The following is a 24854-nucleotide window of genomic DNA, read 5'->3' on the forward strand; positions in this document are numbered from 1 at the left end:
ATGCGAGTCTATAAGAGCTGTATTTCTATATTTTCCTTGGTACTTCACCTGGTTCATGATGGAGGTCTTCCTGCCCAGACGGCTTCCCGGAAAACGAAGGGTACTTCTCTTGCTGCCGTCATCGGACTCAGACTTGACCACCTTCTCGCTGTCACCCTTCTCTTTCTCCTGCTCTTTCTGCCGCCATTTCTTCTTGCGATTACGACGCTCCTTGGCACTCTTGGAGCTCAGCTTAGAGACCTCCGAGGAGCTGCGGGACAGATGACCCCCTCCCTCATCCTCCAACGCAACCTCCGATACAGTGCCTGCCGACGTCACCATGGCGGCAGCCTGAAAGGGAGGAAAGCGTATAAACTCGCGATCTCAGCAGACGCGTACAAGAAATACGGTACCGACCTGCGTTTCTTCCTGCTGCTTTCTGAGCTGCTCCAGCATGGCTTTAAATTCAGCCTCTTTTTGCTCAGCCTCTTCGATGGTGGCCTGGTTCTGCTCCTCGTAGGCCATGGCCACCACAGCCAAGATGAGGTTGACAAGATAGAAGGAACCCACAAAGATGACCAGCACAAAGAAGATCATGTAGGTCTTGCCTGCCGCTCGCAGAGTCTGACACAAAAACACAGATGGAAAGATTCCAAAGATTAGAATAGCTGACAGCTTGAGGACTCTGGGTGGGATGAAGGTTAAAACTTGCTGAGCCACAGCCCCCCAAAATACATTTCGGTTAATTGAAGACACTATCTTTACACCGTCGCTGAGCGGAAACAGAGCCCCTCTTTATTACCAGCATGTAGAGATTTTCCCAGAAGTCTTGGGTCATTAGTCGAAAGAGGGTGAGGAAAGCCCATCCGAAGCTGTCAAAGCTGGTGTAACCATAGTTGGGGTTCCTTCCGGCTTTCATGCATGTAAACCCTTCAGGACATTGTCTGAAAAGAGAAGCTGATCATTTGAATCAGGTTGCAGGAGGGAAACATCTCAAACAGGCAGGATAATTGCCCTCGAGGACTGGAGTGTGACAAACCAAGCTCTTCGAATAACCGAGTTGCAGTATTTAAAATGTGGGGCAAAATACATACAATACAATACAGTGCACTTTGAAACCATTGTAAAGCACCGCAACAATAAGAAACACCAGTTACATTGAAATCGCTGGGAAAATGTTCTTTTGATAGGCTGACTTTTGTTAAAACTGCGTATTGTAACTGAATCGGTTTTGCAAGTCGCCAAGCATTAAATGAGTGAAACTCAAACTTACCCCGAGTCCGAACTATTTCCACATAACAGTGCATCAGCCTGACCGGGGTAAAAGTAGAAGTTAGCTGTAGGAAGACAAATAAAAAGAAAAAAGAAATGCCGTCATTAGCTACAAATCAAAGTATGTGTGACCTAATTTGGACAATAAAATGAGGGAGAAAATAAATAAGCCATTGCTGTATTGTAATATTATTTCATGAAGATCAAAATGGCTCACTCTCATTCATGATGTATTCATCCCAGTCAAAGCCCTTGGAGCCGTTGGACAGGTACATGTTGGTGGTATTGACCGGCCAAAAGACACACTTTTGCCGCAGGTTCCCCATGAAGAGCTGCAATCCGATCAGAGCAAAGACGCTGAGGCAGAAGACGGTCAGGATCATCACGTCGGAGAGCTTCTTCACAGACTGGATCAGGGCGCCCACGATAGTCTTCAGGCCTGACAATGATTAAAAAGCACACACATACACGCATGTGCACAAGTATTCATACGTACAAATATGACAACTCACATAGATGGAAAGAAAATTAAATAAAAAGATCACACTAATTACATGAAGGAAAATGCTCTACTGAACACTGATGTGGATTTTATCTAAGTAAGCTAACATGTACGTTTCTTCTCACATTAATGGTCGCAGCCACAGGCGGAGCTAGGATTTCTTTCTTGGGGGGCCATGGGAGGGTCAATGATATGAGTGCCATCTTATGTGATTATTTTGGTTCCTTATGCTTTTGGGTTTTTGAGGTTTTTAATGAAACACTTTTAATCCGTCTGTTTGTCAAGCTCACCAGATTTTAATCATGTAACAAGAACATTAAGACTGTATCAAGTTGTTGTTTAGTCACTTTAGTAACATGCTGCTAGCCAAGAATGCAGCAGGGCAACAACAGGGAGTTTATTGAGGAAAGCTAAGAATCCTGTGTGGTTTGGAAACATATTTGGCATCCAAAGTGGAAATCTCTCATTTCTAGCCATAAATAATATAAACAGAACAATAAAAATGTAGCTTGTGGGTGTGATAGCTGGAAGGTTTCATATTTTAATGCAGGTGTGACTGCATGCAGTCCTACTTCTCAACAACTCTGATAATAATAATTTTGGATTTCTCATTACAGTTAGTTTTTCCTTTTGGCTTTTTTTTTTAATCATTAACCTTACCAATATCCTTAGTGCACACTAGAAAACAACTTCAAACAAAATAAAACATGCTCAAAGATCCTGATACATTCACAGAGTGTTCACTTTCTATATTTGCTGTATATAAACATTCAAACTATAGTATTTAGCTACTTTTAGGGTTAAAACATCAAAAAACAAATAACTGCAGCTACATGGGATGTTTCCATGACGGGAAAATATCTGTATGTGTGCGTTAGGCATACTATTTTTACATGAATAACAGTAGACAGGAATTTAGAACAGGTTATGTGTAGTTTTTCCTCATATTAATGTTTCTTTAAAAAGTGAGCAAGGAAAAAGACTGTTAAACATCATCCACTTATGAATGGCTGACGGTAGTCAACGCGACAGCTAAATCAGTAAATCGAGTTAGGAAACATCCCAAGTTAACAAAAATAAGCTTCATTCAACAAATCACAGCGAGGGGCACACAGCGGGGAGGTGAAGACAAGAAAGAGAGGAAAGGCGAGGAGGAGCAATGGAAGGTGCCATGCAGGTCATTTAAACGCCAAGGCTGAAGACACTCACTGGGTGTCATCTGTCTAGAAAGTCAAATTGGGACTGTGCCTTCCACTAACTGTTCCCACTCATGCAGAGGCTGATTGTGCTGTGTGCACTGGTGACATACAGTGGATATAAAAAGTCTACACACGTGTGTTCAAAAGCCAGCTTTTGGGATGTTTCAAAACAATTCCCACCATTAATGTGACCTTTCTATCTGCGATGATGTGCTGGCACCTGGATCTATACTCATAATTACATAATCACATTCAATATATGTTAAATGAGGGTCAGCACACACCAGCCACTGTTTAAAGTGCCTCTGATGACACAAAAGTCAGTAAAAGCCTACTAGAACCTCAAAACTTTATTTGGAGTTAATAAGAGGCCCTTTAAACGGGAGCAGGTGTGTGCCGACTCCCATTTGACATACGTGTGATTGGCCACAGCCAGCAGTTATAAGAGGGTGTGCACACTTGTGCAACCACATTTTTCTTCCACTCCCTACATTTTTTTTTAATTGAATCGTGCAATCCCCAGGTCACAATATAGGTGGAAAAAGGTTTGAAGTCTTGGCATTACAACAAAGGGTGTGTAAACTTTATACATGCACTGTATGTGAGTGTGTGCCTCATGCTGAATTATTCTCATCTGTCATGACAATTTTTAAGAGCCTGCAAAAAAGACAATGTTTGGCATCTTGTAAATGGCTAAATTAATTCTCCTTAAAGCCAAACCTGTAAAAAGCATGTGTCTCCAAGCGTCATGCAGCACTGATCTGCATTCACATTAGGCTTGGCAGTCTCAAGGAAAGTCTTTGGAAAGAAGATTTAAAAAAATAATAATAATAATAAAGAGATAGATTTCAACTGAACAGCAATGGGGTCAGAGGAAGAGCGTGTTATGGGCAAAACATTTCTCATCATCTCCCATTGAGCAACCAAAAAACTGGCATAGCTGGGAAAATTGGCTCCAGAAAAATGATCCCCGGGCCACTGGAGCTGAGATTAACATTGGAAATCACACAAAGGTGTAAAAATGTTCCGACTGCCGGTAGACTGCTAAGCCTATCAAAAATGTATAACTACCATTTTTGATTCGCTAAAAATAAATAAAAAAAGCAATCAAAAAGTTGTTCCATTCGCTTCTCATAAATGAGAAAATGAGAACATGAAGCTGGCTAATTGCTAAGCTCAGCCTTAGTGTTTAAATGGGAGTCTCACCTGGAATGACAGAAATAGTTTTCAATGCTCGGAGAACCCTGAACGTTCTGAGGGCCGACACATTCCCAAGGTCCACAAACTCTGTTATATATCTGTAACGAGGTAGGACGACACAAAGAGCAGAACTCCATGACACACGACACACCACACAAGAACGACACCACGCACGCACGCATGGACGTGCAGGAGCACGACAGCATCACCACCATCGAGGACCAGGAGGGGACACCACAGTGTGAAAGAAAGAAATAGAGAGGCCCGGTCCAACTTGCGGGAGGAGGAAGACGAATGAGAAAGAGGAAAGGATAGGCACCCAAACAAAACCACAGCTAACATCAACCCGGCGACTCGCCCTCCCGCCCACACAAACACCTGGTCTCTCTTACCTGGGATAACCGATATTGTTTTCAAAGCCCTCAGAACCCTGAACGTACGCAGAGCTGACACATTGCCTAGGTTTACAAACTCTGTTATATACCTGCAAGGTGGATCAGACACAGGCATTCAGCACTCGGCCCAAAAAGACCCGATCCACACTTCTCACATCACATTTGGTCGCCTGGACATACTAAGTCCAGAAAAGACGCCTTTAGGGATCAAATATTGTGCACCTTATAAGTGCACTCCATTTACGACTTTTGTATTTATCGAATTGGATTTGTCATTTTTTGGACTATGGGATCTGTAATTCAGATTTCGGGCCCATATATGTATCTGCATAAAACACAGTTAAACACTTTAATGACAAATGAGAAGTTTGTCATGTAAGTTGCATTACGGATGCAAATATTTTTAACATTAGCTGTCAATTTCAATCTATTTAATCGCTAACCTATGTAAAATGCTAACTCTGCTTAGGTGCATATAGCTGCCGGGCAGTTGTTGGCTTCAAATACAGCTGAAACAAGGAGGCAACAAAACATAAACAGAATAAATGAAGTGTTTTAAGGCTAGGAGTGTTTTTGAGGAGATTTTGTCATCACTCAAATGACTAAAAAGTTACGATTGAAAACTCCCCCACAGTTTCAAATTGTCTTTTATAACAACATAATACTTACGCCATAGAAATGACCATGAAATCCAGCCAGTTCCATGGATCTCTCAGAAAAGTGAATCCATCGATTGCGAAACCTCTGGCCACAATTTTTGTGAGTGACTCAAATGTATAGATACCAGTGAAGGTGTACCTGGAAAAATATAATATGAGAGTTATTGCAAAGAGACAAGATTAGTGTTTTTTTTTTTTATACAAATGCAAATAAGCGGGGTACTCACTCCACTTGTTTGGACCACTCTGGAGGGTCGCTAAATGTCATGAATATACAGTTGGTCAAAATGGTGCACATGATGATCATGCTGAATAACGTGAGAGGACGTTAAGGATCCATACATGTTTGTACGTGCCGTGTGCTAATTCATCACAGAGTTTTTATTTCAAACAACGGCAAACCTTGAAGTTGAAAGGATATGAATGTATCAAAATCTTAATTGCTATTCGCCTGAAAATATTAAAAGGGCTGATGATGTACAGGGAGGGCGTGGCACTAAAGCGGAAGATTGTTTTCCCCTTGTTTAGCACTATGAATGTCTGCAGAAAGAGAGAGAGAGAGAGAGAAAAAAAAGAGACATGGTAATTTGCAGAAACATATGGCATATATTACAATATTTAGATCCATTTTTTTTCTTAAACAACGATTGGCTGAGGTTGGTGAGATTATATCTGAGTCATGGGCCTCTGCTGCATTGTGTTCGCCTACCAAATACAGAGCTGCTTCTCACGAGACACATGACAAGTCCATATCGGGTATGGATGAATTAAATCGAGATTCTTTTCATGAACCAACCCCCCACCCCCCTCCTACCCAAATGTTACTTGCTTTCCACATTGTCTTCTACCTTACCCCGGCTGCTGTGAGAAAACAGCGTGTGATGTAATGGCCCTCCCCTTCACGAAGGACGCGGCGCAAACACAGCACAGAGGTGCTGCTTGCATCAGTCCTGCAGTGCTTTCACCATGACAGAGGCAACAAACAGATAGATGCATGTGAAGCTCCACTCTGCGCTTGCCAAATGAGGCTCTTCGGCCCAGGTTTAAAGCTTTTACTGGAAGAGAACTGCAAATGCTGTCATTGATCAGTGGCAGATCTGCTGACTCCATGCTCTCAGCAACCACTCCCCACCCATAAACGGCAGTGGGCCAAGTTGAGCTGGGCACTGGAGTGTGAGTGTGCATGCGCATGTTTTTGGGTGAGATATGACACGACGGGATAAAACATATGACCCTTATCATACATTTATTTAGATAAACAAATGCAGCAATGCCTTGAGCTATGAGTTCAATTGAAAACGCATGTGAGACAAAAGACAAATCAGCTTCCTTGGCCCTCACCCAAAAGAAAAAATATCGGTGATGTGTATTTTCATGCGGAATAGGAGCTCTCTACATAGACATACAGTAATTGCACAATAAAAAAAGAATTACATAGAATTAAACCACATCAATAAAATGGTGCTTCATCTGGTCTGCCTGCTTTGGCCACTGGAGGGCAGTATAACTGTCCTCCTTCGCGGGATACATAACTATCTCCTCTTTGAGCTCATCGTTACGGCACTAATATAAATCAGTCGACATTGAGGATAAATAGATTATGATTGCGTGCTCTTATATTTTCCGTCAACACGTTGAACTATTTATGTTCAATCTGTTTCTTCAAGAGGTTAAAGCACCGCAACAGTAATGCTAATTTAGCACGGCGAGTTGTTAGGATGTGCTAAAAATACAATGTGCCACATCACGCCATCAGTTTTGTCATTTTCAAGCTATATCACTAACGCACACGACAAAGGCTAGCCAAACCATAAAAGCCTCTGACGCACTGTCTGAGAGTAGCAATAAAAACTTTTGTTTTAATATGCAGCCAAAATCCCAAATCCAGAATTTCACTCTGAAGTGAAATGCACAACTTATAACGTCTCGGCACCTCTGTGCTCACCTTCAATACACTCTTCACATAATATCAATAATACGCCACACAATCAACACCAGATGAACGCACATGATCTAAATTCATGTCTCCCAGAGGTCAGAAGAAGAGTTTTGCTGACAAAGCAAATACAGTGTGTGCATGGAAGGAGATATGAATAATGAGCAATTTAAAAATGAGCTCACAGTGACAGCCAATGGAATTAAGAGTAATGCCGTGCCACGTATGAACTGAAGGTCAGCATCTTTGGCATCACTAAACTAGCTTTTCTTTTAAACAATGCATTATTCGGTTTAATACAACAAGAATGTGGAAATTGGACTCACAAAATTCATACAGACTATTATTTTGTTTAAAGTGATTTCTGATTGGCTGTTTTTAACAACCCTGCTAAATCTGAGTGATTTGGGGAAAAAACAGCAAAGTATATAATAACAAAATATCATAACAAATTTTAAAGAATAGCTATCAAATGATTTTTGTATTAATAAGAAGCTGAAGCTACGTAGTGCAGTTTAAACACGATACAAAATAAAAAATGACGCAAGCTTGCTTTGTCCCATCTCTCCCCACAATGGACACTGTGACTTTCTGGGTAATATTTAGCAGTAAGTGTCTATAAGTGATGAATTATGAACTTCTCATTTAAAGAATGTACCCTCAAACAAAGACATTGCAGAAGGGCAATCTTTATTGGCCTGATTTGAGGCAAAGCAGTCAGACGACATTTTGCGTTTATTAAAAAAGCCACGGTCAATCAATTAGGTGGCAGAATGCAGCAAGCAGGAGTGGAGAATGGAAACAAGCGTTCAAGGTGGGTGGGACAGCAGGAAAGATCTCAAGGAAGAGAAGAGGTGGGGCCGAGGTGAGGGGTTGTGATGCGGAAAGGAAAACCGAGGAGCTGCGGAGGGGGTACGACTCAAATGTGGGATGGAGGGAGGGAGGGATGGATGGACCGAGGGACGGACAGACGGACGGACGGACGGACAGATGGATGGAAAGTGGGCCAAGGCTTTTCTAATCAGCCGACTATTAGCTGTTATTATCAGTGGATATTTCTTTGAAATGACTCAAAACGACCATTCAAATTTGCGTGCGTTTAGCTCGTCGTGACTTGCAGCATCAAGTGACCTTCACCAAAGAGTAACACAGTGCAAAAAAATTACACGAGAGGCCTCTTTGCAGAATTATGACATTGTGTATTGGAAAGCATTGACATTAGCTGGAGTGGCGCCCATGCTGTCATGAGTAGCTGACAGTGGTTCCTAAATCAATGGTGCAAGTCGCAAAAATACATGGTGGGCCAAGAATGCTTTAAACGCAGAGATGAATGCTTCTGACGCTCAGACTGACTCTACGCCATGCCTGCAAATGATCTCGAAATGCATCATTCCAAATCTTTACCCGAACAATTTGATGCAAAACCCCACCCTCCTTCTTTATAGCAACCACCAAGCGCGCAGTCACAGTCACACACACACACACAGACACACACACCACCCCATCCCTCCCTCACTCTGTGCAGCAGGATGCTGTGTCATCAGAGACTGAGGACTCAGACAGAGCACTAAAGCCAGGCCCCTGCTCTAATTTACTACACCCTGGAAAAAAGAACAGAGGTGGCGGAAAAAAGAGACAAAGACTTTTGGTTGTCATGTGTCGTGAGTAATGTGCTGCGAACCAAACCAAAACTGCCCTTTAAGAGCTGTGTCCTTTACAGGAAGCAACGCGAGCAGTGAGCTGCCATCGTCATTTTAATTCTGCATATCCAAATGCTCATGAGTAAAAACGCGCTGCCGCATCCATCCCATCCGAGTCCTTTTGCCGGATGACTCGAGCAGCTTGTTCTAATCACATGAGGCGGTTTGAAAAGCCCAGCCAGTCTACAAGGCATCACAGGGGAAAAGAAGAACTGCAACGCTGCATTTCTCCTCCTCACCAATGGCCCCTCTTCCTCTCTTTGTGATGCACGAGTGCTGTGATCAGGTTTCTTGCATCTGATCGTGACACACACGCACACACATGCACGCACGCACACACACACACACACACACACAATGTAACAGAGTGATGCTATGTGATAGGACAACTGTCGGTCAAGTGTAGGGGATGGTCGCCCGTGGAGGTGTGAAAACAAAAGAGGAGTTGGCGCTAACATGAAGCCACGTTTTTATTTTCGTCCAATTCATTGTACTATTTTGAATGCCTCAAGGGGAAATGACATTTTACATGCTGCTGTATATTTTTGTTGCACCATCATACAGAGAGATAGCTCAGTGATTGCATAAACAGTGGCGAAAACGATAGCCAATCACAGTCAAACAAGGGGAGGCGGGACTTAAATAGAAGCGCTAACCGCAGCAAAACTGAAGAATACATGCAAACTGATCATTTCTAGTTTTTGCATTTGATGTGAGTTAATGGCTGGAGAAGAAGTCATACTGCACATGACAGTCAGGACAATTTGTGCCAATGTTGTTTTCCATTTCTCGGTCTGGCTGTTTATATGAATTCATTTTGGTACAAATCTGGTGTGACTTGGAGAATTGTTTCCATTCTATTATTAAATTTAAAAAAAATCTGTAAAAGATAATATTATTAAGAAATGGTGGCCCTTTATAGTGCAAGATAACAAAAATCGATCTGAATCGGAAAATCGGTTTTAAAATGTTCTCTTCTAGAATCGTGCATCAAGGTGCATATCGCATCATTTTTTCTGAGCGATGTATTCTAATTATAAATCGGTTGGTGTTGCTGATCATTTGTTGTTGCTTTGAGTTTATTTAACTTGAATAGTTTGGCCTTTCGAGACCTTTTGAATAGCGTGAATAAACATGGTGACACTGGATTGAATTGTAATCCCAAAGAATGGAACCAAATTGAAATGAAATTAATTAGAATTAATTCATTTTCCAGGAATACAATGTAGCATTTGTGTTTCAGTTGGTAAACCGGAATAAAGGACATATTTCAGGCGGTTGGGTACAATTGTGGAAGACTTTGTGAGCAGTTACAGTCATATTATTCATGTGCAGCAGGTCTTGAACGGGCAGCTCAAGAGTCCGCAAGCAAACAAGACTGAGCTGCTGCCCAACTTACTGCCGCCCACATACTGTAGGTGTGATAAAGTCAGTAGCAGCTGCAAAAATAGAGAAATATTAAACAACATCTTTTGATACCTCACCAGCACAACTGGCTCGCGAAGTATTCGAGTGCTGCGTCGAGCTTTACAGGATAGAACTCTGAGTAGATATTGATGAACATATGATTTTAAACCGGATGTTCTGGTATCAATGACAAACACAAAAACAAAGTGGCTGCTAAAAATGTTCTCTTATTCGACAACTTTCTAATGTGATTTTCCTATTAGCCTCAAAATTCTAATCAAAACACAAACGCTCACCTTTGTGCTTGACGAAGGTAATCAGACAAGCAATCTACGATACACAAAGACTAGTTCCTCCCGTGGCTCACCAGAACAAAACAAGGGTACAGGTACATTATGCTTCTGTCCTGACCTCTCCACTTCCATCTGCAAAAGTTGCTCTATCAAATTTCCCAGAAACAGGCACCAGAAGAACTGAATGACCGGGCCTCACATTGGTGTTTTACGTGACATCATTGACAATGAAATGTGCTTGGAATGATTAAAGATTTTTATATCCTTGCTATTAAGGTTAAACAATAACTTCCATTAAAAAGTGTCTTCTAATTAAGGCTAAAACCCATCAAACTCAATATATCACACACCATTTTTTTTTCTTCAATCATAGCGACATTTACACACGTGTGGAAATACAAGGAAACGGCGAAAGTGATTCTTTAGAAGTTAGACTTGAATGTAATTTTCCAAAGGTTGGTTAGAATAAAATCCTCGTCAGATGTCATTGAAGAGTAAATTATGGGTAACTCATGTGCGTGTAATGTAAATGCTAGTTGAGGTGACGGAGAACTGCTTAGCATGTTAGCAACCAGCCAAGTAGACTAATAGCTACAATTGTAGCGTGGCCATTTGCATCGCTGCTAATAAAACGAAAATATCATCAGGCACCATATTAGATGCTCTGAAGGCCGGTGGTGAAGAAAAAAAGATTCTTTGAGCGACATTGTGTGAATGTTGCACGATGTGAGTGACTAACTTTCTGGTTGACATAGTAGGGGTCCAAATCCTCTAGCGGTGTGGCCACCAAGCCATTTGGAGTATCGCCATAGATGAGGGGCAGGCTCTTGCCAGCCTCCAAGTCCCGGTTGGGCTTGGGCTCATTGTCGTCTGACGTGTCGCGATGACTGCTGTCCGACCGGGGCTTGGCTGGTTTCTTGTTCTTCTCTTCATTGATGCGCTTCTCGATGTTAGCGAGCGACTCCGGGGTAAACTTCTTGAAGCTGTCAGGTCCTGGGGGTGCAAGAATGGGTGCGGCCATGTTTTCATCCTGCAGCTAGTTCTTCTTTATTTGTTTTCCATAGCAGACATCCAGCTCTGAAAGACAAAAGCATTTATGAATAAGACAATCATTTACATCAACGAAAAAGATTTATTTTTGCATGTTTGCTTAACTGAATGGGAGCCACGGTAGAAAATGGATGGAAAATTCTTTTCCACTCCGCGAGCTGCTTAAATTGCTCGGCCGAACAAATGCAATGTTACAGACGTGAAATTCAATAAGCAAGAAGGAAGTCCACGGGCGGATTGATCCAACAATTCAGTACCATCACCTCAGCACCACCCAGAAGAGGAATGAACTGCGCTTGAAGTAACCCAACCTCGCTCAACCTCCAAGTATCCTTCCACCCATTGATCTACTTTCAAGGTGATTGCAAGTGGGATGCAGAAGCACGGCCGTGTCACTGGACAAGACTGTGGAAGAGTCGTCAATACACTCATGAGTCCACAGGACAACACGTCACAATGCAATCTGAGCGGGGCATTTTTTGATTACAACCTGGGCAGACACACTCCACAATGAATCCTCAATAATAAGCAATCTCAAACAAAATGTATTAAGAGTCATGTGGGTCGGAGACGAGGAAAAAAAAATAATTGCTGAGTCTCGTTTGTCTCCCAAAAAGCTTGTCGATGTTCAGTGAGGCGCTGTGTCCTTTGTGCAGGGTAAGACACACACACGTACACACACACGCGCACACACACAGCGCTGTCTGCATCCCATCATTTGACACAAAGCCGCTTCATTCCTCTTCCTCCGTTTGTCTAATTACCTGACATCTGATTGGAGTTGGTTGGATTTGGTCAAAAGAGGAAGAGGAGCCACAGTTACTTTGATTAGAGACACACTTCACGCACGCACACACACACACACACACGGCTTGCAATATAAAACGCTGATCTGTCATCCCCTGCAGTCATTTCTTATTGCTGCTACCACCAAAATGCAAGCAGTGAAGGGCAAACTTAATTCAAGATGTAGACTTGAGGATTGTATAACTAAAGTTGATTTTGCATTCCATAAATTCAAGTAATTTCAAGTTGAATTTGACATAATAATGAGAAAAGTTATTCTCTTGTCATGAAAAGATTGAGAACATGGTTTGAGTGCTTGTGACTTTTGTACATTCCAGATATTACATTTTTATATACAATGGCAGCGTAAATTTTGAACAAACATAGGCCTTAAAAAAAAAATTTGCCTTTTCCTTTTTTAATGGGCCGGACGGTATAATGTTGTCTTGAGGAGTCTGACATTGGTTTCAATGTGGGCCGTCTTTCAACCGCAAAATTGAGACTAAATAAATAGCGCCTCTGCTGTTGCAACCAGATACTGCACTGAATTTGGCCTCATTTTCATTCAAGGGGAAGTCAAGTACAACATTTTCCACACAATATGTTTTACGTGGCCCCCACTAGTCTAAACACTGAATTCTATTGAATATTGATTAGTATGATTAATATGAGCCCTTGGGCATTGTGTTGGCATTTTCAGTCAAAAGCAAGAGGCAATATAAGGCAAAATGGCCGCCCTGCAAGATGGATAAAAACGGGTGGATTTTTTTTTTTTTTTTTTTTGCTTAATTCATATTCCGCAAACACCATATTATCCAGAATAATATGTCTGGGCACTTAGAACATATTAATGGACAGAATATTTTTGACTTGACTTTGGCCTTAAGGCCCAATTAATCACCTATTAAATCCAGACGGATGATAAAAATCAGCAGAACGACGAAATTGATTAATTGAATACAGCCCAAGTTTTTGTTTTGTTTTTTACATTCTGTTATTAAAAGTGATCAACGTTTCTTTTTCCTTCTACGACTTTTAGGAATGTAAAGATTTTAAACCTGTTGAAATGAGATCAAATCGACTGGCAGACCAGTGTCCCCTAACAGATTGTGTTTGACCTTGGAGGTTCTACCAAATGCATTAAATAAAGTAAACCAACAATTACAATAGCTTCCACAACATTCCCTCATTAGTAAATAATTAGATAATAACCAACAGGACCAAAGGAGTTCATAATTCATTTCTGTCACCCCCGCTCCTCCAGAAATGCATTTTTTCAAGTATTGCACTGCTGTATCTTACTTAAAATCGAATAGGCCCGTGTCCAGCCTCACTGATGAGAATGGCTGCCAAATAATAAAGGCCTCAAATAACCTCCCATACACACTCACCTATGTGTGCAATTTCATTCATGCACTGATCAAAAGATGAGTTCGGAGCATCCACCAAAATAAATGCGCTAATGTCGGAACATATACGACGCGACGTTTTCGCCCTTCTTCTCATCATTAAGATGTATCCAAAATCATGTAAGAGGCATTCGGTAGCAGCAAAGTGTTGTACAGCCAAAGTCTAAAATGACCTACTGCAGTATGGAACAGTATATTGCTGCTATGGGACCACATTAACTCATATAGGGCAGCGATTATATCCTGACAACTCAAAGCAGCCCAAATCAGCAGAACTCGGTCCATACCGCAGAGAGCATACATTTATAAATAATCCTCCTCTGGGCTATTTACCACACCCCAATGGAGCACACGAGGGGGGAATGAACAAAAGGGGGTGCCACCGCGAGTATTCCCAAAGTAAAGACGCATCTTTTCGGGGGGACAATGGTGCAAAGATGGGGGTGATGAGATGCATCAAAAGGAAAAAAAAATCATGATGGAAAGGCATCATCAGAAATGGAAACAGGATAGTCACTGCGGCCACTGGGAGAAGTTTGATCACACTTTGTATCTGCGTATGCTGTGTGGACCAGTCTCATGTCTTTCCGAACATGCAAGGCCAACACCCCAAACAAACATGCTGACTCTCGCTTTACCGTCTTCAAAAAAAAAATAGATCACCAGCCAGCAAACGCACGTTCAGATTAGCGACAGTCTTGTCGTTATTGTACAAAGCAGAGTTTGGTGAGCCCGCGCCATCCCTCCGTGGGAGACAGGAAGGATGCTGAGAGGGGGAGCGTTCTGCGGCAACGGGATGCAGTCAGTGGCCAAAGTAGGACTGCGACCCGCGCGGCGACCGAACGATGGCACAAAGCGCTAAAACAGGTTGACTACTTACTTTCCCGCGCCTCAACAAGAATCCGCACGGCGTTCGTAGGAATGCAGGTGTAGAAAAGAGTGCGGAGCAACTGCGGTTGTCGCCATATTGCTGCTGCCGATGCTCAAGCCGCAGCTGCTATCTTGGCTCGGCGTGCGCGCGGCTGCCCTGCATAATTGATGACTCTGGGCAAATTGTTAGGGAGTGTCGGCAAATGCCTGCAGTCTCAACAACGAATGGAAGACCGCAGCAACGCAGGTGATACAAGTTCTAAATGCGCTGGACAGCCTGGGCGCTGTCGGGAACGCTCAACGGAAAGATCAATTTGGTTCAAGCGCAGCCCTCAAAACGAGACTTGAAAATTTAACGATTAGAGTCAAATGTTCGATCATCAAGCATGAGCGTTACAAGGTTGCACCTCCCTGGATCAATGCAAGGAGAAATCCCGTACTGTGAAGACTCCGCATTACCTCGGGGCGATGTCCCACCAGGTGGCGCTGTCGGTCTTATAATATGCATTTTCTATTTAATACAGAGTGTCCAACCCAATGTCAGATGGGATTACCAGTTCACCTTTGACGATAAGGGCTCTAGAAAATGGAGGAAAACAGAAATGAAAATGCATAATAATGATAGTCATCATCATCATAATCATTGCATTATGAATTATCTTATGGAACACGGATACATGGGAGAACATAGAGACTGAGCTCTGATTGAGCAACAAAAATCTAAAAACAAACACTACAAATGGAGAGATAGTGTTGGGAATAAATGAATACAATTTGATGGAACCAATATTACGCATACATAGGCCTATAGCGATTTTGGTGGTTGAAACGGCTTTTTACTGATTTCAACGGGGAAAGCTGATATGAATGACTTGAGTAACGAGCAACGGGGAGAGCTGATATGAATGACTTGAGTGACGAGCGTGTTCAAATCAAACTCGTATGTCAATGTCACCCATTCACCCATCACTAAAGTCAAGTTTGACCTCGCCGGCAACTTATGGTTATTGTTTTATGAGCTCTTCTGCTCTCTAGCGGCTATTGATCGCACTACAGCTTAAAAGTTGACGCTTGTCAGATGAGCTTCCGGTTGTAGTATTGGCGGTAATATTAGAATATATTAGATATATAAAATATAGTGTCGGTTGCTTCAATGTAGAACAAACGAATAGACGGCCAGTAATTCTTTCATACTGTAAGCAAACTGTAGCAGTGAAAATGAACATTGCACGATTAGTTAATGAGTTCTTGTGTTTTCTTTTGAAATGTCATAGGCATTTGCGACATTGATGACGGTGTCCAACTTAACTTGCGCAGTTATCTATTGACAGCCAAGACTGGATGGTCACATTCTGGTTCCAAATGTCTTTTCTGATGACATTTTGTACTTTAGTCGTCAGAGTATTATGTGTGCCCTTGAACCTGCTGGAAGCCGTGGGCTTGTACAAACTCTACAAACATGTCGCTCCGTTTTGCCTGTATCATGTCTCCAAGCTGTACAACAAGAAGATGCACGAAAGGAAGAAGGAGCTGTTCGCGTGCCTGTCTGAGTTCAAGCAACCCGGACAGCAGCTCACCATCTTGGAGGTCGGCTGCGGCACCGGCTCCAATTTCAGATTTTACCCGGCTGGTTGCAAGGCAAGGCAGCTTTACAACATAGCTCAATGTGCTTGCTTTACATAGTTCAAAATACAACATTTAAAGTACAAAAAAAATAAATAATAATCCAAGCCATTTAAAAGAAAATTTGGGAGGAATTGAAGAATTTAAGACATTTGAAAGCAAAAGGTAGTTCACGAAAGAACGCACAGTGCAAGAACAAGGTTTTCGAAATGTTGATTATAGAAAGGCTTTAAGACCTTGATCATAGGTATGGGGAAAAAGTTTTTTTTTTTTAATTTAATTTAAAAGCATTCCCACATAAATTCTCTTGACAGCTTATTATATTTGTGCGCAGCATAACAGCTAAATGCTGATTCTTCATGTTTTGCTTTGAGCTCTGGGCATCACTAATTGACCTGAGTATGCTGACCTTACAACCCTACCGTGTTTATTTGTAAAAAATGTTTTCAATGTATTCAGAATCGAAACCATTCAGTGACTTATTCACCAGTAGCAGGATTTTAAAATCCATTCTACAGCTGACTGGAATAATATGTTCTGATCTCTTTGTGCCAGGTGATCTGCACGGACAACAACGTGCACTATGTGAAGTACCTGCAAAGGAACATGCTCGAGAACCCCCACATCACGTATGAGAAGTTTGTGGAGGTCTCAGCGGAGGACATGCGCTCGTTTGAGGATGGGTGCGTGGATGTGGTGGTGTGCACGTTGGTGCTCTGCTCGGTGGACAATGTCTCGCAAAGTCTGAGGGAGGTGCGTCGCGTTCTGAGGCCTGTAAGTCGAGTTTCTCTCATAGAATTTCCCTTGTTATATTTTATACTCCTAGAGATGCTAACTTGTCCTAGTGGCACAAAACTAAGTCCAAAAAAAATCCAACAATGTCCAGATAAATGTTTAACACCAACCGATATTTTCCTTGCAGCGTGGAGCCTTCTTTTTTCTCGAGCATGTTGTCGCAGAGCCGTCGACGTGGACGTATTTCTTCCAGCACGTCCTGAAGCCTGTGTGCTACTACATTGGTGATGGATGTCAGGTCACCCGGGCAACATGGACACATCTGGAATCTGCCGGCTTCTCTGACCTCAAACTAAGACATATGAACGCGCCACTCATCTTCTTCAACAAACCACACATCATGGGTTATGGAGTAAAATAGATTTATGGCCCACTCACCTGACACTTGAGGCCACCTCTGGTCCATAGTGCTGATCGCCAAGGCACTTCTGATGCTCATTTTATTTTTCTAGTCAAGGGATTCAAAGCACATTTCATTTTTAATAGGAACCCTGCTCATTAATTTGCGTCTAACACAGGTCTTGATAAAGTATCTTTTGTTGGAGCCTATCCCAGCTCACTTGCAGAACACCCATAGGTTAACAAATATTTAAAATCTCACAATGAACTATTTAAAGTCTTGATGAACCTCACGCGAATGTTTTGGAAATGTTGGAGAAAATATTTCGTTTTGAAATGCAACAGCAGAAGACGATTTAAAAAGAAATCTGGTGTTTAACGTTATCGACACGATCCAACTCGACTTCAGAAAGTTCCTGGTTACAATGCTCAGAGTTTGCATTTTGCTGAAACAGAGTGGCTAAGTATCAAAAGGGATTATTTTATCGTTGCACTGATGTGCGTGCGTCATAATGCTTTTATTTTGAAGGCGCCCAACGCACCTCAATGGCGGCCTGTTAACGTCATACAATAGTGGGAGTCGCAGTGATGCAATAGCGCTCTCTTGTGGTAGACTATGTGAAGCGCATCAAACATTATCAGGCGATTACTTCGTGCGTATAATCTTCCTACGAGGCGTGTTTTCTTTCGTTTTCAGAAGTCTGACCGGGATTGCCGAGTCCTACCAAGTATTAAGTATGAGTTCTTTTCTCCTAAAAGCGTGCAGGCTCCTTTGCTTGTTGTTGACTTTGCCCTTGCGTCTGGCGAAGACACTTGGTTTACTCGCCGCCTACAAACGCCTTTTTCCACTGCTAGTCTACAACATCACAATTTCGTACAACAACAAAATGCACCGCATGAAGAAAGAGCTCTTCCGAAACGTGCACGGCTTTGCAAACAGCGACGGTTCGCTCCGTCTGCTTGAGATCGGCAGCGGCACCGGGGCAAACTTTCAGTTCTACCCGTATGGGTGCACGGTGCTGTGCGTGGACCTCAATCCGCACTTCGAAACGTACTTGAAGAAGAGCATGGACGAAAATAAGCACCTGACATATGAGGCTTTTCTGGTTGCCTCTGCCGAGGACATGAAGGAGCTGGATGACGAGTCTGTGGACGTTGTTGTATGCACGTTGGTGCTGTGTTCTGTCAAAGACGTGAAGATGGTTCTTCGGGAGGTTCGGCGTGTGCTGAAAACTGTGAGTGTCCTCATATGAGGGCTTGATTAAAAAAAAACAAAAAGACAGGAGTTTGACTTTGCATTTTTGTCATACAAAAACACAAATCATGACTAATAGACAAAGCAGGTATGCAGGCCTGCCTGCACGATACATATGCATGTTTAAAATGCAATTATTCATTACATTTTAAATATTGTATACAATTCATCTGCATGTTGCAAAGGGAGGCTGTGGATGCATGGCTACCTGCCCTTTGATGCACAAACCATACTATGGACATGCTATGAATACAACATGGACACAAAATGTGTGGCCATAAAATAGATGTGACCCAATTAGCACAATTAACAAGAAAAATATTTCTGACTGCCCTCCAGACACAAGGCTAGGCTTCATTTCATTTGTTGATGGACTAAAATTTGTTTGTAGAAGTGGAGTCCTCCTTATACCTATATATAGATCATGACAGGAGTGGGAAACATCTTCAATGTAACCAAATGCTGGGGGACCATGCAAGCACAGTCTCCACACACTGAGCAAAATTAATTCAAACAATCAAACCAAGTCTGATGAATTAAATGTATAAACACTAACACTGTATTTGTCTTCTAGGGTGGAGCCTTCTATTTTATGGAACATGTGGTGTCAAAGCCCTCAACATGGACATACTTCCTCCAATATATAATCGACCCTTTGTGGTTCTATATCGGAGATGGGTGTAGCGTTACAAGAGCGACCTGGGAAGAGCTGGAGTCAGCTGGCTTTTCTGAGCTCCACCTCAAACACTTTGAGGCGCCAGTGACTTTAATGATACGGCCTCATATCATGGGCTATTCCATCAAGTAAAATTTTAGACAGACTGTTCTCATCAGTCTTATGATATAAATCAATTAACATACTGCTGAGCACTTGATCCAACATGCAATTCATAACAATTTGACTCAATTTATATTATCCTTTTTTTGTTGTAGGAAAAAGTTGCCTATGCCTCGCTGAGACGTTCACTCATGCCAAAAAATGATGAGCAAAGATAGAGTGAAAATATATATTATTTACTTACATCATCAGCAACATTTCATACACTGTTCCACAAGGCCGCCCTTTCCACCATGAAACAACATATTACCCTGACACTGTGCAATATTTTGTCCAGATTGTCTCAGAATGAACAATCACACTGTAATTCTGTTACCCTTTACATCCCTTTGCACAAAGTATGAAAATTGTAACATTTCCTTATTGGGAATAATAGAAATTTCTGTGTAGCAAACGTGTTCACATAGAACTAATACAGTCGATTCTGTAAATGCTGTTGGTAGACCTAAAAAAACACCAAACAGCATTTCTTTTTTTTAAACAAGAGCATTTAGAAATTGAGAGTCAAAAGGTAAAAAGCTCATCATTTCAAACCTCCCAGTTTAAAAAATATACACAACTATAAATGTTATAGCATTAGTAAATAAAAAAAATAGCTGGAAAAAAAGTCCAAATTCTTTTTGTTTCGATATATGTCTATATCATTGTTACATTGAGCGGAGTAAAAAGATTGTGGATGTCAACCTGAAGCGTTCCCAGAAACACGAGGGTGTCCAAAAAAGCTGAGAGCTGTTCCCGCTAGCACACGAGTCTCTGCACTTGCACTTTTACCCTGTTTTGACGCAATAAAGTTCCTTTAAGCTTTTCAGTTCCTCTATCAGGGTTTTGTTTTGGTTCTCGAGCACCGCCACTCGATTCTCAAGGCATTTGACATATTCCTTTTTCTTCCGCCGACATTCCCGGGCCGCTTCCCTGTGACGAGGAGAAACGGGGCAAAGTGGTGAGAAAAGCAGTCACCGAATGTATTTTTCACCATTCCGCTATAAAGATACTGCGATGCAATCACCTGTTTTTCGCAAGTCTTATTTCCCTCTTCATCGTCGGATCTTCACTTTTGCTCTGAGGCAATCCCAGAGACGAAGCCATAACTAAGGCCTGGGGCAGAGAGCCCGATGTCGGCGTTGAACGAATTTGATACGTCTGTACTTCTCCCCCTGCATCTTAGAAAAAGAGTACAATGACTGTGGTCATTTGTGTCATGGCTTTAGATCAGGTCACATTTTTGGTGTGCAAAGAGGGGAAAAAAACGAAAAGAAATCATCTCTCACCCTGTACAACCACCTGGTTACTTGGTACCAATATCTGCTGGCCGTCAGGGGTCTGAGCATACTGAAGGATGGTGGTGCCCTGCTGGCCTCCGGTCGGGTTGGCCATGGCAACCTGAAGCTCCTGGATTCCATCGGGGCCTGGATTTGTCAGCTGGATGGTTCCATTTGGAGTTACGGTGACTGGAATAAGCGGAGGAAATTTGGGGTCAAAATCATGTCAGAGCCCATTTGTCGGATGTGCGTGGAGTCGAGGAGCATTGCGTACTGTACTGGCCGGTGGTGGTCTGATAGATGGGTGCGGGGATGGTGACGCCCGTCACTCCTGTGGTTGTCGAGCTGTCTTTGCCCTCACTGTGTGGAACGCCCTCAGATGAAAGCTCATTCAGGATTTTCCTAAAAAACAAACAAAAAAGGCATTAAGGCGCTTTGACCTCGAACCGATGGTGTTTTGAGTAAGCTTTTGGTTTCCTCACCTGTACGACGGTCGCCTGGCCAGAAGCTCTCTGGTCTTTTGTGGTGTGGTTCCACTTTCTGATGAATCCTGTGAATCCTCACTATCTGAACCCTTTACCATGAAAGTGCGGCAAATAATTAGCACTAAGAATCATAAAAAGACCGATGATCTAATTGAGAGTAGTGCCGTGCGATTACGATATACAGTACATCGTAGTGCGAAAGAAAAAACGCAATTGTATAATATGAGACTAAATCATTTGGATTAGGACCCAATTGATTAATTTATAGTTGGCCAAAAAGAGGAAACCGTGGTTTGGTTTGGTCTACAGCTTAAAGACAGATTGGAGTCGCAACAACAAAGTACCAAAGTTATATGAAAACCACAAAGTGATGAAAAGGGGGGAAAACCCTTTTAACAGTAGTTTCACATAAGAGCTTGTTTTCTATCTCAGTCTGTCAAAAGAAAACAAAATATAAAAGAGCAAATGACTTTTAAGAGGTTTCATTTTGTCACAAGCTGATGAATTTGTGTTCCTGAAACTCATTTATTCATTATTGGTTAAAAAACTTTATTTACTTAATCTGATGTATCTTTAGTCATTTTCATTTGTTTTCTAAATAAAATGTTGTGTCTTATTTTAATATTTGTTTTATAAATGAAGAAATACAAGAAAAACGTGCCATTTATTTTCTTTAAATTGAAGTAAAAATACTATTTTGGGCTGTATACTATTATCGGGATAACGTTATTCATATCGCACAGCACTACTTGAAAGTTGCCACTGGTCTGACCTGTGAAGTATGCGTCTGCGGGGCCTGAATGACCGACGACTGTGGAGACTGGATCACTCCTTGAACCTGTAGCTGGCCCCCTGGCAGCTGGACGAGGGTCACAGGAGAACCACCAAGTGACATCTACGAGAATAAAAACAAACACACACCTCCTTCAAAACCCGATTGCTAACCTTGACACTTTGTTCAAATGTGGTGATGAAACAACATTTTGCCAATGAACCAAGATAATGTTTCAGAATATGAGTGTGCCGTAAGGTTCAATTAGCATTACTAATGTGTTTGGCATCTCTGCCTGCAAACAAACTGAAATGAGGAAGAGGTGAGATGTTGAGTAAGATCGAGAAAGCAAAGAATATGCAATTGAGTCAGCAAAGACAGAAGCATATCACGTTACTGAGAAACATGGCCGACGGAAACCAGAAACACGGAAATTATTTTCCCCTTTAGAGTAGAAGACCCCCGCTAGTCTAAATGCAATATTCTGACTAATATTGCATTTGTGGAATAAGAATTAAGCAGAAAAAAATCCATCTTGCATACATGAAAATTAATTTGCTCTTCCACTTTATAATTTCTGATGTGCAGAATTTATGGATTTTGGTCTTGTCCATCTCATCCTTGTTATCCGTATCTAAAGTTTTACATTGACTCACCCCACCATACCTTGCTAAGCTCCTACACCTCTATGTTAAACATTGAATATACATTTTTTTCCCTGTCGCGTTTCACTCAGCATTGTTTTAGCATTCTATTGTGTTTACTGTTTTTATTTTAATATTATTATATAGATGTATTTGTGTTTTTTGTATCCCTGATATTTACTTCAAACACTTTGTATGCAGCTGTGAATGTTTTTAAAGTGCTTTATAAATAGAGCAAAATCTCCACTCACTTCAAAGCATGACAAAGTATAAATTACAATTTTTATAATTTAATAACCAAATTTGGGGAGAAACAAGATGGATGAATTATGAGTTACTTGTGTTTTTAGGGCAATAACGTTAGAGTGCTACAACACTTTTGGCTCATAAAAAAAAAAATATTATGCTGTTCTATTTTCAGATTTAATAAAAGCAACAGTAGAGGCAGTATTTTTCCGATTTGGCACGACGACAATTTTCCAGCCACTAAAATATGGTTTGAGTATTGGCAGGCTTTTTTTTTGGCTATCAATCAGATTTTGTTCAAATGATTAAGTTGATGGATTCATCGTTTTGACCCACAAGCGTGACTTCCTCTTGTGGTATTGTCGTTAGTCGCTTTTGAAATAGTCAACTCTGGATCATTATTAAATCGGAAGTAGGCCCCGCACTCTGTGACGTCCTTAAACAAACCCCCTTCCTTCCCCGCATCGCAAGTTGCTGTGTTTAACATTTAAAAAAAAAAAAAAAAAAAAAGTGGACAACTCCAACTGCAAGAAACGTTGGCGAAATAGTCTTTTGCGTGCTTTTGGTTTTGCAAAGGCATCTAGTTTGCCTTGTTGGTTGCAAAAAAAAACTTGGGAAAAAAAACAATGACAAAAAGCGGATGTTGACTCTTTGCAGCGCTCAACTGTACAGTTTGGGGGGGCATGCGTGAGCCAAGTGCCCCCACTGTGCTTCACAGCACGGACGAACTTGTGTAAGTCTCTGGTGAGCGAATGTGTGCAACTCTGTCACTGGCATTCGGTTGGCCGCGTCAAGAGACGTCAGCGACACGGGGGAGCCATTTAAGCGAACTCCACCTTACCTTCGTGAGGCGCGAACAGGAGTTAAACGAAGCAACAGCCGCCATTACGACCACGGCGGAGCAGGCGGCGACCTCGAACGCAACAGTCGGGGACAAACTTACCTTTCAAAGGCCGCCGTACAGCTCCCGATCACGGCGTGGGCTTGGGAGAACTCGTATTTAGACTTTCACGTAACAAATACTGAGGAAAGTTATTCCGCGGGTTTGGTGAAAAACCTTTGGAACTCAAATTTAGAAATACACCGGGAGCTGTCGGATACAGTAGGCTAGTATCCAGCCCGAAAATGTTCACAAAATATCTATGATCGATAGTGTCCGACAGAAAAAAAAACTGACGTCATAAATTTAGGCCTCGTACGGCAGAGTCTCTGTGACAAAGTACGTCACAGAGGATGGGCACGTCACCCCGCCTTCCGCCCGCCTCCTTTTCTTGTTCTTGTGGTTGAACAGCAGCTCACGTCCATTCGGCTGCGCTAGCGCCTCTCTGGATGAAGTCGTCACTACACATGTCTTATGTCAACATAACACCAATGTTTCACCAAGTAAGCAAGGCATAATCATATTATGGGTTTTATTTCTTTCATTATAATTTGTTTTAATTTTCGTTTGGATTTTTGTTGATTAAAACCAGTTAGATTTCGTATAGAAACGCTTTGTTTTGGTTTATTTTAATATTAATTTTTGTTTTTTAAATATATGGAGTATTTATGAAGTGTAATGTAAAAAAATGTCACCAAGTATTGTGTAGTTAAGTATACTACAATTCTTAAATGACTACTTGCTCTATAAATTTTTTGTATAATTTTAGTAAGCTATTTTTTTATTTCTTTGATATTAAATATTTTTAAATGTCCTAAATTTACATGTTTTGCCTTTGAATTAGTCCCTCATATTGTAGGGGCGGTGTGGTGCGATGCCTTTGAGATGCATGTGACCCAGGAAACATGCTTTTAATTTGCTGTACTAAAATAAAGTGAAATGCACATCAAACACCTGTGGTGAATTTTGCCCTTTAGCTGTTTAATGGGAGACTAACAAATTGTGCAAATGAAATCATCTGATGCGCTTCTGGAAATGACCCCGTTACATCAAACACAAAT

General features: G+C 41.7%; 4 protein-coding genes across 13 annotated transcripts in view; 2 read left to right on the top strand and 2 right to left on the bottom strand.

Moving 5' to 3' along the window:
• The window catches only part of scn8ab (sodium channel, voltage gated, type VIII, alpha subunit b), a 33282-nt gene extending 15969 nt beyond the window's left edge, over positions 1-17313 (bottom strand). For 2 of the 8 annotated variants that reach the window (XM_037251560.1, XM_037251554.1), the window contains exons 1-11: positions 17186-17313; positions 11282-11619; positions 5628-5746; positions 5434-5523; positions 5217-5345; positions 4159-4250; positions 1469-1690; positions 1253-1316; positions 782-923; positions 397-603; positions 49-330 (exon numbers count right to left, since the gene is read on the bottom strand). In XM_037251560.1, the coding sequence (XP_037107455.1) occupies positions 49-330; positions 397-603; positions 782-923; positions 1253-1316; positions 1469-1690; positions 4159-4250; positions 5217-5345; positions 5434-5523; positions 5628-5746; positions 11282-11563 (1629 nt within the window). In that variant the 5' untranslated portion in view covers positions 11564-11619; positions 17186-17313. Of the gene's footprint in view, positions 1-48; positions 331-396; positions 604-781; positions 924-1252; positions 1317-1468; positions 1691-4158; positions 4251-4544; positions 4637-5216; positions 5346-5433; positions 5524-5627; positions 5747-11281; positions 11620-14667; positions 15157-17185 lie in introns of those variants that run through there. The other 6 variants (XM_037251559.1, XM_037251558.1, XM_037251553.1 and 3 more) reach the window with 6 other exon arrangements.
• LOC119122904 (methyltransferase-like protein 7A) lies at positions 15958-17619 on the top strand. 2 transcript variants are annotated; one of them, XM_037251577.1, is made up of 3 exons: positions 15958-16295; positions 16836-17033; positions 17203-17619. In XM_037251577.1, the coding sequence occupies exons 1-3, from the start codon at positions 15999-16001 to the stop codon at positions 17434-17436; spliced, it is 729 nt and encodes a 242-aa protein (XP_037107472.1). In that variant the 5' UTR covers positions 15958-15998; the 3' UTR covers positions 17437-17619. The 2 variants fall into 2 exon arrangements, with proteins under 2 accessions (XP_037107472.1, XP_037107471.1); XM_037251576.1 differs by having other exon boundaries at positions 15960-16295; positions 16836-17054.
• Positions 17620-18027: 408 nt separating this feature from the next.
• Positions 18028-20312, top strand: LOC119122905 (methyltransferase-like protein 7A). Its single transcript, XM_037251578.1, has 2 exons — positions 18028-18649; positions 19244-20312. The coding sequence occupies exons 1-2, from the start codon at positions 18152-18154 to the stop codon at positions 19475-19477; spliced, it is 732 nt and encodes a 243-aa protein (XP_037107473.1). The 5' UTR covers positions 18028-18151; the 3' UTR covers positions 19478-20312.
• atf1 (activating transcription factor 1) lies at positions 19668-24164 on the bottom strand. Of its 2 annotated transcripts, none has more exons than XM_037251573.1 (7): positions 23857-24164; positions 22024-22146; positions 21249-21340; positions 21041-21168; positions 20776-20955; positions 20514-20667; positions 19668-20419 (listed from the first exon to the last, which is right to left on the bottom strand). In XM_037251573.1, exons 2-7 carry the CDS (start codon positions 22144-22146, stop codon positions 20275-20277), a joined length of 822 nt encoding a protein of 273 aa, XP_037107468.1. In that variant the 5' UTR covers positions 23857-24164; the 3' UTR covers positions 19668-20274. The 2 variants fall into 2 exon arrangements, with proteins under 2 accessions (XP_037107468.1, XP_037107469.1); XM_037251574.1 differs by having other exon boundaries at positions 20514-20661; positions 23857-24162.
• Positions 24165-24854: the final 690 nt, after the last annotated feature.

Source organism: Syngnathus acus, chromosome 5 (genome assembly GCF_901709675.1).
Source record: "Syngnathus acus chromosome 5, fSynAcu1.2, whole genome shotgun sequence".
Classification (NCBI taxonomy): domain Eukaryota; kingdom Metazoa; phylum Chordata; class Actinopteri; order Syngnathiformes; family Syngnathidae; genus Syngnathus; species Syngnathus acus.

Bases quoted from the DNA above. Each gene is read 5' to 3' on its own strand.
- LOC119122904 (XM_037251576.1), top strand. From the start codon at position 15,999: ATGGTCACATTCTGGTTCCAAATGTCTTTTCTGATGACATTTTGTACT. The intron at 16,296-16,835 runs GCAAGGCAGCTT...TCTTTGTGCCAG, and splicing joins TTTACCCGGCTGGTTGCAAG to GTGATCTGCACGGACAACAA. The intron at 17,055-17,202 runs GTAAGTCGAGTT...TTTTCCTTGCAG, and splicing joins TGCGTCGCGTTCTGAGGCCT to CGTGGAGCCTTCTTTTTTCT.
- LOC119122905 (XM_037251578.1), top strand. From the start codon at position 18,152: ATGAGTTCTTTTCTCCTAAAAGCGTGCAGGCTCCTTTGCTTGTTGTTG. The intron at 18,650-19,243 runs GTGAGTGTCCTC...TTTGTCTTCTAG, and splicing joins TTCGGCGTGTGCTGAAAACT to GGTGGAGCCTTCTATTTTAT.
- atf1 (XM_037251573.1), bottom strand. From the start codon at position 22,146: ATGTCACTTGGTGGTTCTCCTGTGACCCTCGTCCAGCTGCCAGGGGGC. The intron at 21,341-22,023 runs GTCAGACCAGTG...TTCATGGTAAAG, and splicing joins CGCAGACGCATACTTCACAG to GGTTCAGATAGTGAGGATTC. The intron at 20,668-20,775 runs GTGAGAGATGAT...TCTTTTTCTAAG, and splicing joins TAACCAGGTGGTTGTACAGG to ATGCAGGGGGAGAAGTACAG.